This window comes from Orussus abietinus, unplaced genomic scaffold (genome assembly GCF_000612105.2).
Source record: "Orussus abietinus isolate OABI.00-Male unplaced genomic scaffold, Oabi_2.0 scaffold37, whole genome shotgun sequence".
NCBI classification, from domain to species: domain Eukaryota; kingdom Metazoa; phylum Arthropoda; class Insecta; order Hymenoptera; family Orussidae; genus Orussus; species Orussus abietinus.
The window spans coordinates 147,766-163,022 of NW_019394759.1; the positions used below are offsets into that span (position 1 = coordinate 147,766).

A 15,257-nucleotide genomic window follows, 5' to 3' on the forward strand; every position below is an offset into this window, starting at 1 on the left:
ATTAAATGTTTGTCATTAAATTAAGAAATATCTTCTTGTTTGAAAAGCGCCCGCTCGTTGGGCCTTTCTATTCTACGGATTAAAGAAAAAAAAAAAATTTGTTAGCATTTCATACAGAACAACGATCGCGCGACTAAACGCTCGTGTTCCGTTGCTAGGAATTACATACATTCATTTGAATTCGATATTAATTTTTTTTTTTTCTTCGATATACATCGCGAGGAACCAGCCGATCATTGATGATTAAATGTTTGTCATTAAATTAAGAAATGTCTTCTTGTTTGAAAAGCGCCCGCTCGTTGGGCCTTTCTATTCTACGGATTAAAGAAAAAAAAAAATTTTTTTGGCATTTCATACAGAACAACGATCGCGCGACTAAACGCTCGTGTTCCGTTGTTAGGAATTACATACATTTATTTGAATTCGATATTAATTTTTTTTTTCTTCGATAGACATCGCGAAGAACCAGCCGATCATTGATGATTAAATGTTTGTCATTAAATTAAGAAATATCAAGGTAGACTAAAAAAAAGGGATAGCGAATCGAGTAGCATTCAAGAAAATAGGCGTTTGGTTTGAAATTGGAGCTTTAGTGGGAAAATGACGTTGCACGTGAAATTATCAGGCTAATGCATAAAATCCCTTTTCATTAAAGACGCGTCCTGGGGGGATTCTCATGGACTCGTGCCAAGTTTCTACGAGATGGGCGAGAAAAGTTGCAAGTGATTAAACGGTTTCCATGGCCGGGCGATTTTCCAGCGCGAGGAGGGCGATAAATCATTGCCTAATGGCGATCCGATAAGTGGGAGCTGTGAATCTCCGCGGCGAAAAAGTCCTCGCAGTTGGCGGCTCCCTTCTGGACCAGCTCCTGATAATTTCAAGGGCAAACGGATTCCTTTGTGCCGCCTCTGCGTCCCGGCGTGCCCCGGGGGCCGTCTGCGGAGATCTCCTTTTGTGATCGCAATCGTCGATCATCGCCAGGACCTTAATACAAATGATCCTGACCTTGCGCACCAGGATCTCCGGAGAACCGTTGGGCGTCCCGTCTCCTCTTTCCCCAGCCTAGCAGAAATTCCACCTTCCTCCTGCAGTCCGTTTCCTTTCTCTTTTACGAAAGGCGCGATTCCGCCCGTTCGGAAAGTCATCACCAGCGAGCGAAGGAAGAAACCCGATCGAAGCGACGCCGACTATCCAGAAGCTCGGAAACGCGTTTCTGCAAGTAACTTCCGTTTCCCGTAGTCATTCGCCACTCATAGGATTACGGTCTACCTCGGTTGGGACGGACCGCGGCTTTCTCCGAGGGTTTCCCGGCCTCCCGGAGTTTCTCCGTATTTAACTACCTTTTTCTACGTAACTTTCGAACGGGGGTAGCTACGGACTTCCGTCTTGCGACATTTTCTTCGTCTCGGCGAGACGCGTCCGATGGCGTCTACGGCGACCCCGCGAAAAGAACCCCGAGGTTCGCGATCATTTTTTTCCCGCCGATGCGCCGTTCCGCCGACCGCGTCGCGTGCGAAAAATGGCCGGCCCGTAAGTACGCCTTTGTCAGTACGCGGCGACATGGATATTCTTCCCAGTCGCAAGATATATGAATGCTCTCCAGTGTTCGGCTGGTGCGTGGTCTCCCTTTAATTCGGCTCCTTGCCTCTTTTTCTATCCCGTCGTTTCTGCCCGGACGTTTATAGGGGGCGCCGCGGCTCACTTCAGAGAGGACGTCCACGAAAAAGTGACGCAGCTGCGTGAACTTTCCTCGGGTGTTTATATCTCCCGCCTTCACCCTCCGAGTTCGAACATAACCTCAGATCGAGTTACCGTATTTCATTGCTTTTCTCTACGTAACTCCCGATCGGAGATAGGTACCGGCTTCCGGTTTGCGGCGTTCGATTCGTCTCGACGAGACCAAGCAGAACCTGCCTGGTATCACCCTTTTTTCTCTCTCTCGACCTAACCTAAGATCAAACGCAATTAATGTCGTGCGTCGGCAACGGAGGGACTTTTTCTCGTCGTGAGGGATCAATCGCTCCAGTGTGCTCGCAGTTAGCAGTCGCGCTCCTTTTAATTCGGTCCTGCTGCTTTTTTACCGTCATTTCATCGCAACTCGCTTCAAAGTGGCTCGCACGACTTGCCGTGTGATTGTGGTCGTGCTTGCGCGCGCATACATAGGCATGCATATACACACATGTGTGTACACTCGTGCACATTGGCCCGCGCACTTGCACACATTATCGCGCACACTTCCATACATCCCCGCACGCATTTGTACACATTCCCGCGCACACTCACACACACACATGCGTGAGGGACACACGTTCCCTTCGACTTTCACGCTTGTCAATCCGACGGAGGAATCGTCCGGGTGTTTATTTTCAAGGATCGACTGTCGTCCTCGGATCTGGGCCGTCCTGGAACGACTTCGAAACCCACTGAGAGTGACACTCACACGTGACAGCTCCCCAGCCTCGGAGTTCTCTTCCTTCCTGAAAGGGAAGGAATTGGATGGGATTTATACGGCTCGTTCTCCCGAGTGCCCGATTGTTCCCACGGTTGCTAGTCCTGCTCCACTCGAAGACATCTTGGATTACCACACCATTGATTGATTCGACCTTACGGACAATTTCCACTCACAGAATAGAATTGCCCATTAAGAGTTACACTGTGGCTCTTACAATATTTCGGATAAGATTCAAAGCTTTCCGCATAAGACTTCATTTTTCCACGGATCTTTTTTTATTTTAATCTCAGCGATACCGATAGCCGACCCCGTCGAGAAGGCGGAGGAATTTCTCAGGAGAGAAATCTTGGAGGGAATTATTGCAAACGAAAAATGAAATGCGTGTAACTGATAATTTTATCACCGTGTTATGTATTTTTGTGGGAAGCTGCGGATGAATAGGAAACTCTCAGCCCTCCGCGATGATCTCTCAGGTGACACCCTAGGATATCTTTTCCTGAAAAGGAGAGAATTGGCGGAGATTTATACAGGCCTATCGGGTAACAGGATCTTCCCCTCGGTAATTCCACGATTTACTGCAATGGCTGTCCTAGGGGACACTCCGACTCTCAGGTAGAACTCGATGTTTCATCCCTTTTCCCTTGGAAATTTATTTATTTTTTTTTTCTTTTTCCCTCTCTTCTACCCGATTTTCATAGGAATCTCCAAGGGAAAGGTAAGATGCCGTTATTTAAGGGGTATCTTTCATTCGGCCTTCCCTATATCCTCGCGCTGTCGGGGGAAAGTTTTAAAGATAGACTCCGCCATTTTGCCGCCTGAGCGACTCTCCTTTAACATGAGAACGAGGGTAGAGGGTCGCCTAGCAAGACCCAGGACATCGTAGGCTCACACGGAGGCTGAACTGGAGCGACTGATACAAATGACGCACGTCAAATCGCCCGTTGCGATACGAGCCCAAGGATAAATCACGCGGGAAAGGGGTGGATCGCTCCGGCCGGCTGACCGCCGCCATCTTTCCCCGACTTACACCCCTTTCGACCCTGGAACGATCCGGGCAACCCTGAGAACTAATTCGCGGCTAATGCCCACCTTTTAAAGCCGGACACGTGACAAATGCCCCGACGCCAGATGGACCGTTTCCACTTCCGATTAAAAAACGATCCCTTTCTTCGTTACGACCTTTGCCATGAGGCGGCCATTTTAGTTTAACCAGAGAGGATTTCAACTTGTCGCGAATATCGACGTAAAAACTCTCCCTGGCATATCTTCTCGGACATGTACCGCACATATGTGTGTATATATGCGAAGTACGATTAAATGTGGGATTTTTAATTCCGGGGAGAAGTAGGCGGCGAGCGACGCTGATTATAATTTAAATCTACTCGGTATTCGGACGCGACTCTTTCCGGAGATAAACATGGCCGCTCAGGCGCCACGAATCTCCGATAAGGCGACGTTATTTCCGTCCGTCGAATGACGCGAGGTACTGTAAAGCAGAGAGGATCGCCAAGGACCCTCGTAAATCGGGCAGGGGCCGTTTTTACGCGGCGACTTCGTTAAAAAGGACTCGATGTTTCCACTCGATGAGGTCCTCTTCTTGTCCGAGGCCGGTGCGTCCCTTTGGAGCCCTTCTCCTCTCCTGGTCGTTTTCTCGACCGGGAACCAAAATTTCTCCCCTCCCCCCTTGTCCTTTTTCTTCCAGACACAATAGATCGACATTGCCGATTCCTTCCATTCGATCGGGCACCGATAATGTCCCGTGTTGTACTCCGGTGAAAGAACTCGGCCGCCATCTTGGGTTCCCTCGAGTAAAGTCGCGTTTCTTTGATTTCCGCTTTTCACGAGCCAATCTTGGAGTTCCATCGCGGCTACGGGGATCCTTCGGACGTTGAAAACATCTTGACGATGCTAAAATCTTATCGATGCTGTAGTCAGCCGGTTTCATGTTCGATAAAACTTTTAAGGAGGAAGGGTAATAAAATGTAAGGTGTACTTGAGTCCTTTATTTCACGGTGATAAAATTGCATGTGTAAAGGTCGTTGCAATCGGTTCCATATATAAGTTAAATCTACTGTCTTCGCTGCAAGCTTCGTCCCTCCTCTTCGGGAAAAAGGTGCGTCCCGCTTTTCTTGCAGCAGCGCTCTTACCTCTAATAACGCCCGCGAAAAGCAACACGACGTTCCCCGGGTAACGGCTCTTCCTTCCTTGCACGAATACGCGCGTTCCATTTTCCTCGCGGTACTCTATTTATCGTAGACAACAATGCGAGAGCAAGATGGCGGCGCCCACGTAACGGGTTTCCCGTCCGGAGAGAAGCGTGCTCTATATTTACACCTCCTGGCACTTAACCCCCCCCAGGAAACCGCGAAAGCAACGCGATGTCGCCGCTGCGGCGATTTTCTCCACCTGGTGGGGGGTATCGGCTCCATTTTTCTGTCAGTTCGTCAACAGCGACTCCACCATGGATCGAAAATACCAGTGTACGAGATCGTGTGACACAGCAACGAAATATGGCCGCCGTAATGCTCTCTGCACCAAGCCTTGATCTCCGAGAATCCAATTTTTTACGCTCCATCCCTAAACCGAGGGAAGAAAGTCATTGAATTTAATCAAAGAAATATCTCGTTGAATAGTATCAAATAAATATTTTGTCAATCCGCAGAATAATTATTTCGCTGAAATAAACTTGATTAAAGCGGGTGGCGAGGTTTCTGTGGAATTGTCATAACTTATTTGAGCGAAATCATTATTCTTCGAATGAAAAATATATTTCTTTGGTACTATTCAAAAGAAATGTGTTTCTTTGGTGCAATGAATTTTTTTTTCTCGGTGTTTATTCCTGGATATGTGGACCCGACACCGGGGAGAACGCGGAAACCAAGATGGCGGCCGGTGCCGTCACCCGAGCGCCCGTGACGCGGTCCGGAAGCGCGGCCAGAGGAGATTCCTAACCTCGGCGACAAAAACGCGCCGACGCTCCCCCTCGGATGCACCTAACGGGCTCGGGCGGACAATTAACGCCGACGCCGCGGAGCAACAGCGTTTCTACGGGCGGGCGCCCACGCGTAATGGCGGCCCGTTACACGCTCGTAACGACACTCGTTTTTGCGGTCGGCCCGTCGCCGGCTGAACGCCGGTTTCCGCGACGCTTCCGCCGCCGCTTCCGGTCGCGCGGCGCGAGGGGGCGCCCCTGCTTTCACCGCGGCGTTCGGTTTCAAAGGTTCTCGCCTTTTTCCGAAAGGGCCCGCGACTCCACCGTGACGAGTCCCGAGTGAGATTTCGAGCTCACCTTTAATGGCGTCCCCTCTTTCCCTTATTAATCCTTATTTATCTACCGTGCAGTAATTACCCGCTCCACATTTCCAATTACAATTTTACACCCAACGGAGTTTTTCGTCTAATAGCGCGAGCAGATTTTCGGTACGTGCGTGGAACTTTCTAGATACGTCCCAGAACCCACTCCCCCACCTCGAGTTTTCTCCTCGACGTATCTCCGGCAATTCGGAAGCGAGAAAGTCGAAAGTGGGCTCAAAACGATCCGTGGATTTGAGATTTCACGAGGGGGTCGTTAAAACCGCCAAGAGATGGGCGAATCATCCCGCGGAGATACGTCCAGGCGAGTCGCGGTCGCCGCCGGTGAATCCGCCCACGGAAATAGAACCGGGGACTTGATTAGTGCGCCACCGTGAAAGGCTTTCCCGAAATAGAGACTTTCTTCGTTACGAAATTCTCCTCGGGACGTCTGGGCCAGTTTAGAACGAAACGGCGCTCTCCCTTTTCACCGTCCATCTCCCTCTCCTTGTCCTCCCCTCCCTTTGTACCCTATCTTTAGTGCTGGGCTCTCTCTTCCTCGTTCTATCTCCGCGGTGCCCCTCTCCATTCCTATTTCTTCTTCCCTTCTCCTTCCCCGTAAAGTCCGGATTCGTTTCGGTCGCTGCACCTCGGCGACACCTTTGAAGACTCTCCGTAAGAAAGGGGGAAAGGGAATATCCCTCGGGATAATCGGGAGGCGGTGTCGCGCAACCCGTGGAAAATCGTGATCGCCGCCGTCGAGGGAGTCGAGATATGCGCCCCGGGATAAATAATTCATAACCTCGAAACTACGATACACCGGGGGAAAGGAGGCGCACGCGGTGGGGAGTGGTAAAAAACGAAAGGGGAACCCTGTTTGGCTAGGATAAGCCCATTAGCAGGACTTCACAGGCGGCGATTAAGCCGGGAGGCTGGAAATGAAAAATGGCCCCTCAAGAGACGCCGGGTGAAAAGATCGAATCAACCCGGAAGACCTCCGGAAGTAGGAAAGAAAAAAAAAAGGCAGAAGAAAAAACACCCGGAAGGGGGAATGAAAGATCGATTCATTTTCGAGGGAAACCCCGCGTGGGAAAAGTAACCACCGTTCGAGAAGAGCAAACGGTGAAATCAAAATCGATGACTCCGGGTTTAATAAATCACCAGGTTCGCGGGAATTTCCCTTTAACTGAATGCTGGTAAACGAGGAAGAGGGAAATCTTTGATCTCCTTTGCTCTCTCCAAGAGGGAAGTAGGACAAGAATTGAACGCCAGTGAAACAGAGGATGGAGAGGTTAGGGGATGGGTTTTCAAGGAGTACCGGAAGTATCCTGGAGACGGGGGATCTAGTGGGATGATTTTATTAAATCCCCGCTTCTGGACCAAGGCGATCGAGTGGTTCTCACGAAGATCGTGAGATCTCACCGTGGATCTGCGGTTGGCCCTCGATCACGTATCCCGCCCTCTTAATGCTGCGAGGAGTGAAAGATGATCCTGGAGGATCCCTAGGGATACGACGAGCACCCTGCAGCATCCTCACGGGAGGACTTGCTGGAGCTTTACAACTGAACCACGTTTCAATCGTCTCGTCGTATCGCCTCCAATCATCTTACTTCCTATTTTAACAATTTTAGTCCATCGCGCAAATCGTGATAAATTTGATAAATCCGAGAAATCCGAGAAAATGATCAGAGAAATCCCTGGAAGACGCAAGCGCATCCTTCATGTGAAATTTCTCCGATGATCGTTTTATTACACTTGTCAACGCGCATCTAAGAAATGCCGGAGCTGAGAACTCGAGGGCAGGGAAAATAAATTATCTCTTTCTTCGCCTGTCGATGATCACCGAGAGATAAATCGCGCTCGTAAAATGTTGTTGGCGTGAGACTCTGCCGAGTCCCATGATTCAGTCCTGTACGCATACATTTTGCCATGTTAATTGGTCATCCAGCGCGGATTTCCTATCGGCCGAAGATCTGACGAGCTTATCTCACTTCCGAGAGAAACCGCGACTTTATCTCAGCGACAGGTATCGAGATGTAATTATTCCTGGCGTTCCCTTTTGACTGCAACGCGTGTACGTATCTGAGCGTTCCTTATCGGATTGATCGATAACATCGTTAATAATTTCACGATAGCTTCTGCTTCCTCGCTTCTGTGTGTTTAAACTGGTATACCCTTGATTTTCTGAGGTTATTTCGAGATAAGCCGAGTTTCTGGGGAAAAGGAACGCCGGCGGGAAATCAAAGATGGCGGCCGCGCTTAGGGAAGTCGCGCTCAAGTGCCGTTGTATTGTATTGTATTGTATTGTATTGTATACCCTTGTTATTGTATCTTATTGGTATACCCTTGATTTTTCTGCGGTTATTTCGAAATAAGCCGAGTTTCTGGGGAAAAGGAACGCCGGCGGGAAATCAAAGATGGCGGCCGCGCTTAGGGAAGTCGCGCTCAAGTACCGTTGTATTGTATTGTATACCCTTGTTATTTTATCGTATTGGTATATCCTTGATTTTTCTGAAGTTATTTCGAGATAAGCCGAGTTTCTGGGGAAAAGGAACGTCGGCGGAGAATCAAAGATGGCGGCCGCGCTCAAGTCCCGTTCCCATCGAACGACAAATCAGCCGATCGGTGTTACATTTCAGTCTTATTTCCAACACGAATTCCCGGTATTAATTTCACCATTGGCAACTAGCCTGGTCGTCTATTTCGAGCCCTGAGTACTTTCTCCCGAGTTTATTTATCAGCCCGTTCGACCTGCCGGCAGGCGCATTTCCACCGGACATTCCCGCGACTTTGCGGCGGGCACGCATGCGAGCGACGCGATTGTTCGACGGGCCGCATTGTGGCGTCCGTGCGGGCCGACGCTTTCTTCCTCGAAAACCGAAACGCGATAGCGCCACAAATAGGTTAGGGAGTTGTCGATCGCCTGTCGTTTTCATCGAGCGATCATGCCGAGCGATTCCCTTTAATCGAACGCACCACGTGACACCGTGAAAATGTTTTCTTCCATAAACTAATGAAAGCCTTAAGGTGACATGAAAAGGTCATTTTATGCACCATCGTCAAAATATTTAGAAAAATTTCCTCCAAACTGGATGAACATGGGGCTCATGAAATTTCATTTAAAATAAAAACGTATGTATTTTTTATTCTAGTCTAAGCTAAATAAAAATTTTTTTTAATCAAACATGACATTTCATGGTACCTCCATAATCACATGGTGCATCGATTCGGTGCATCCAGTTTGAAGAAAAGGTTTATGAATATTTTTATATTTTATATATATATAATGACCCTTTCGTATCACCTTAATTAATTAATTTCAAGGTATCGCGAGGATTTCTAAAGAATTATCCACAGTCCTTAGGTGGTTCTATCGGTGTCGTGTTTGGTGTATTTCCATTGGTAACGTATTTGTGGTTGAGTACGAGGAAACCGGAGCGGTGTTTCTTTTCAGTCTTTTCCAGAAGGCTTGAGTAGCAATTTCTAGCGAGAAGGTCTTTGTGGTTGGCTATTCCGCCGTATTGTGTATCGGAGCGTCTTATGATTTCCTCTTTGAAGGTGGGAAAACTTCTACCAGGCGGAAAATGAAAGAAATGGGCAGCTATATGTTTTTCTCCGTGGCGTAACGAGCGGCCGCCATCTTGTCTTCGGGACACCTCGTAACTTATAACGCCGGGAGATTCTCATTAGCGATTCGCCGGGCTCCCACGTGAAAAACGAACCGCGGAAAATGCCCGTCTACTTTTTATTTCCGAGGTTCCGCTTTCTATCACGGTGGTGGAACTTCGGGGCAGGCCTTTTTTATGGGGCTGTTTCGCAGCCATGACACGCTTCGCGAGGACTGCCTTATCGGGGACGTCGGCAAAGGTTATCGATAGGAGGAAACGAAACCGATCGGCAGATAAAACGGGAGATCGGGACGTCGCGACATTGCCGATACCACGCCGAGACTGCGGCAAGCGAAATCTCTTGTTTCTCTAACCTAACCTATAAACTCGTCTTATCTCGTCGAGCGCGCGCGCATGCGCAAACTCGGATTGGCCGGCCAACCGGGCGAGACAAAGGCGACACCGAAGATCCTGGACCTCCTGGAATGTCTCTTGACCAATGATAAGCCACCCACTTGATTTTCTCGTATTAACCTCTCTCGATGGCAAGAAGTGATGCACCCTTCCCGGAAAACTCGACGCACCGCTGAAACTGCCGCATAATTGCCAGTAATGCACTTCCGGTGGTCATTACGCTCCTTCGTGACTTGTAAACCTTTAAGTACGTACTCTCTTCAATCGCACTGCGAGCCGTTTTTCCCGCTATAATTGCATAAGTATTAAGGTTATAAAACGCGGAGGATAATTCTGTCTCTCTCCCGACAGATACGATCTTCATCTTTAATTCCCTGTCAGACGGAGATAGGCATCGGCTAATTAAATATAAAAATTACCTTCCAGTTCAGACACACGACTGCTAACGCGCTTCAGTTAATAGTCTATTTGCGCGTTAAGGGGATGTGAAAGTGGCATCCGAAAGCTCAATCGTTCATAAAACTTTTTTTCGAACAGGGTGTCTCAAATCGTTTCATACTTTAAAACGTGGATACGGAGACCCTAAGGTAGGTCCTGAAACTCGCGAAATTTCATTTTTTTATAAACTATCTTTAAAATACCTATAAACAAATTTGAAAGGAATTGAAATTTCATGACTTTCAGGACCTTCCTTATAATCTTCCTATTCACGTTGTAAAGTTTCAAACTATTCGGTAAATCCAGTTGGGAGAAAAGTTATATAAACAAAACCTCTTCGTTGCCACTTTCACATCACCTTAATGCTCCCTCAAGGAGTGTTTCTGAAAATCAATTCGACAGTGGAAGTACTTTACCGTGGCAATTATCCGTCTTTGCCTTGAAAGTGGTCCAAGTACTTGGCTAAATAGTCCAATATTTGAAGAAACAAAAGATGGCCCAGGAAAAATCTAGGCGAAATTCTTTTACCAAAATTTCAAAGGACGATTCGATTCCGAGATATCGGGTCACAAAGTTCAATTTGTGATGTTTAAAAATCAATTTGTGTGTTTCGGCGACAAGCCATTAATTTCCACAAATATCGAATTTTTTTTCCCCACACAAGTGACTTTTTATAAGCAACCAATCTTGCTGATCACTCTAGGGGCGGTACTTTATATAATTACCGGTCGACCCTGTACGCAGTTTTTCCGTGCAAGGGGTTTGCCCGTTGCGAGACCGGGTAACGAGAGTAATTTCCTCGATCTTGAGCCGAGATTGTTATTAACATTCTCAACACTCGCCAGGTGACCGAAGACCGCCGAGAGCATAAAATCGGCAAGGCCGAGACCGGGGAAAAGGAGAGAGACGGAATATGAGGCCGGACTTAAAGAGGGAGAAGGAACGAGTACCGCCTACTTATTTTGCAAACGACATTCCGCGCGCGTACTTAGACAATGTACAACGCGCAATCGAGCCTTCTCTCTCGACTTTGAGTCCGCTATCTTGGACACTCGGGGCCTCTCGAGGCGGAGTTTAATTCAGCGTTTAAATCCAGTCGTATTGCGGCCGAGGGATAACAAGGAGAAGGGAATTGTCCATTGACAAAACGAAACGACGGTCTCACCCACGAGGGCCAATGGCTACTCCCTCGGTGGACGAGAGGGAATGATTAATTGTCCCACCACCTGGAATCCGATGGTCAAGCGTGGTTAGGCACGCTTGGGAATGGTCATGGATTGTGTTGGGCAACTGCGAGCAAACGAATCCTCATTTCCTCTTGTGTCAATGGAGACGGTGGTGTCGTAGGTCGCGTCGGGTTGCGACACACCCGGTCTCTTTCGCAAAGGACGCGCAAGGATCTCCGATCGTTCCGGAAGATCCAAGGACCCAAAGATCCGCGACCACCCGACAAAGAGCCCCCGAAGAAGGATATTTTCAAAACAGAATCTCCCCATCTGCTGGAAAACTTACCAATGTAAACCTTGGATGTATATTAAGGGGATGTGAAAGTAGTGTTGATGAAACTTTTCTCCGAACTGGGAAACCGTTTCAAATTTTACAATATGAATATAGCTATACAGGCCCTGACATGAGATTTCAAATTTTCGTTAAATTTATTTATGGACATTTTAAACATTTTTGGGTAAAAAGTTTATTAAGGGAAAGTGAAAGTAGCGTCGATGAAACTTTTCTCCGAACTGGGAAACCGTTTCAAATTTTACAATATGAATATGGCTATATAGGCCCTGACATGAAATTTCAAATTTTCGTTAAATTTATTTATGGACGTTTTAAACATTTTTGAGTAAAAAGTATATTAAGGGGATGTGAAAGTGGCGTTGATGAAACTTTTCTCCGAACTGGGTAAACCGTTTCAAATTTTACAATATGAATATGGCTATATAGGCCCTGACATGAGATTTCAAATTTTCGATAAATTTATTCATGGCCGTTTTAAACATTTTTGTGTAAAAAGTGTATTAAGGGAAAATGAAAGTGGCGTTTATGAAACTTTTCTCCGAACTGGATAAACCGTTTCAAATTTTACAATATGATTATGGCTATATAGGCCCTGACATGAAATTTCAAATTTTCTTTAAATTTATTCACGGACGTTTTAAACAATTTGTGTAAGAAATGAAATTTCATGGGTGTCGGGACCTTCCTTCTAACGTCCACATTCACTTTTATAAAGTTTGAAACGATTCGGTACACCCAGTTCGGAGGAAAGTTTCATGATTGATCCCTTAAATGCCACTTTGACATCCCTTTAATGATGAGATCGGTCCTCTGGATTCTTTCGATTTCGACCTGAATTGGGTGGATTCGATGATTAAAAAAATGGAAAAGGATGGTAACGACCAATTTGGTAAAAATAGCTCCTCCATCGACAAAGTCGTTTGACCAATCGTGGGCGTGAAACCGACGTCGAAGCCCGGAATTAAACGACCCCCCATGAACTGGAGGAAATTTCTCTGCGCGCCCACGCTGTATACATACAAAATCCAGTGACGTCACTGAATTTAACGCATCTGGCTTAACGAAGCAGATCGGCTCTTAGTGTTAAACCAGACATAAGCCAAACTCCGGTATTAAAAGCCTGGAAGCGTAAAAAGAGTCCTTGCAATAGCACTCTCTTTGATCGTTCGAATAAATATTTTCGTCCAAAGAGAAATGCCTGGCCGTTCCGGCAGAAATGGTTCCATCGTGGTTCTTTGTGTGGAACTTCGAGCTGGAACTAAACGACGTATTGATTATTTTCATTATGAAACCTTCCTAGGAGGTTCGAGTAATCATTGTTACGTCTTGTTCCTGTTTCAGGCGAGCTTTACGTAGAGGAGCTGAGCGAAAGAAGGATGGTCTCCATAAGAATGGGCTGGCTATGGGTGGAAGGCACACCCATGAGATTACCCCTGAGAGCCTTGAATCTCCGCCAGGCTGGACCCAGCATTTGTCAACCTCATGCCCTGGCCCTCGGATTTACTCTCAGCAACTCGCAGGGAGACAACCTCGCCACCTTTTGGGTAAATCATCCGATATTTCCGTATTTCTAGCTTTAATTCACCTGCAAATCAACGTATCAAGGGATAAAAATCAAGTTAACATGGAATAAGAAAGTGGAACTCTCAAGCGACCGCAGCGCCATTTAGAGTTTTAGAAAAGAACCGTAGTTTGTCTTCGGTCATCCCTTAAGTAATATCTTTTTATAATTAGTTAATCTTTGGATAAAATGCTACTATTTATGGGATTACTTTATGCATGCGACGGAACATTGTTGGTCAGTGATTTAACGGGTGGCGCGGACCTAACCTGTAAGACGCAGGTACGGAGACGCATTTTCCGCTTTTTTTTCCCATAAATAAGTGGGACCTTTTCCTTCCCTTTACTCTGTTATTCATCCCTGACCTAGGGTTTAACGCTCCCAGAAGTTGGCGGGCCTTTATCGGTAAGCCAACCCATGGTCGTTGCGTTCTCCGTGCTTTGGCAACCTTCCACCGAGACCGTAGTATTCCTGGCGGTCACTTGAGAGTCTGCCGGCTTAGAATGCCGATGAGAGATCCGGAGATTCCTCCTAGAAGAATCTTCAGGACTGAGAGGAATCCTCAAACTCCGCGCCTAGGTCTCGAAGATCGATTAAGTTCGCCTCGGATTGATGGGAAATCTATTCTTACCTCCTAAATGCCAATGTCCTGCCTTACCGGTCGACTCTTTCCTGTACCTGCTTCTTCCTCTCCTCGACAGATGGCGCGCAAAACGTATACATCCAGGAAACTCACGATTTCGATAATCGTTTAACGATACCGTGATATTAATAGAAAAATAATGAAATAAGGGTGGATATTATACATATTCCAGGAAAATTTGTCTTCTGTGAACGTGAAAAATTGAGGAAGAGATCTTTTATGCTTGTTTTTTTTTACCACGAGTTACTCGATTAAGTAGTTTGTTCCGAGTTTAGAGCACGCTAGCAAATATGCACGCCCGCCCATGAATTCATAGGAGCGAGGTCGATTTATGCGTCCCTGAAACGTGTTTACCAAAACGGAAACGTGCATAGCTGCATACAATCAAAAGGTAGCTTGCGATAATGTAAATGCGTTAGTCACTTCCTTCGGGGTTTCGCTTGGGAGATTAATAATTGAAAAATCACTGCTTCAGGGACCGCCACGCGAGAGCGATTAAAGATTGAATTCTTGAAGAGTTGAAAAAAATCTAGTCCCACGGTGTAATTTGCCAATTGACGAAGAGTTACAGAAAATGCTACCCTTAGATACATTAATACCAAAGGTGTACGTGGGTTGTAAGAGTAGTGGATAAATTACAGTCGTGGAAAAAGTGAGAGCTGGGGGAAACAAGTGGCAGGGAAGTTCCTTCCCAAAGTTGATTCGCAGCGGACTGCTGGGTAATTGCATGTAAATCTCTTATCCAACTGGCGATCCGTTTCCTCGGTGTAAACACTTTCTCGGGAGCAGCTCCGGTTTCGCTGCAACTGCAGCGGTACGATCGAGTCGCTGCACAGGTCGCCATTTAATTTCCAACTCCGAAGGAGTCGTCCAAAATCACCGCCACTTATACAGAACAACTGTCTCTAAACATATTAATCATTAGCATATGTTTTTTTTCTACCGCCGTAACCTGTAAATTGCCAAAATACCTCAATTATCCCTATTCTTTAGACTACCGAGAAACATTTTCCGACTTTAATAGCGAGGCACGAGCACGGGCCTGAGGGATTATAAAAATGAAAAAACACGTCCTGGATCGACAGCGGTGATTTCGAACGACTCCTTCGGGGTTGGAAATTAAATCGGTATTTCATCCGTAGTCCTTGAATGGTTAAGCGACGTTTTTCATCGCTAAAGGTGAAGACCTTGATATTAAAAATATATAAATATTCTCGAGGTCCAGTTCAACGATGATCGACGTCGCTCCATTCGACGTGGACGAATTTCTGTCACTCTCTCCTTCGCTTATGCACGATTAGCTAAATACGCTAATTTTTTTTCTCTCGC

General features: G+C 46.8%; 1 protein-coding gene across 1 annotated transcript in view; it reads left to right on the forward strand.

The window, feature by feature from the left end:
• Window positions 1-15,257, forward strand: part of LOC105696324 — a 41,235-nt gene that overhangs the window by 18,971 nt on the left and 7,007 nt on the right. The window contains exon 2 of the mRNA XM_012418720.2: window positions 13,066-13,268. Coding sequence (XP_012274143.1) covers window positions 13,066-13,268 — 203 coding nt within the window. The remainder of the gene's footprint in view (window positions 1-13,065; window positions 13,269-15,257) is intronic.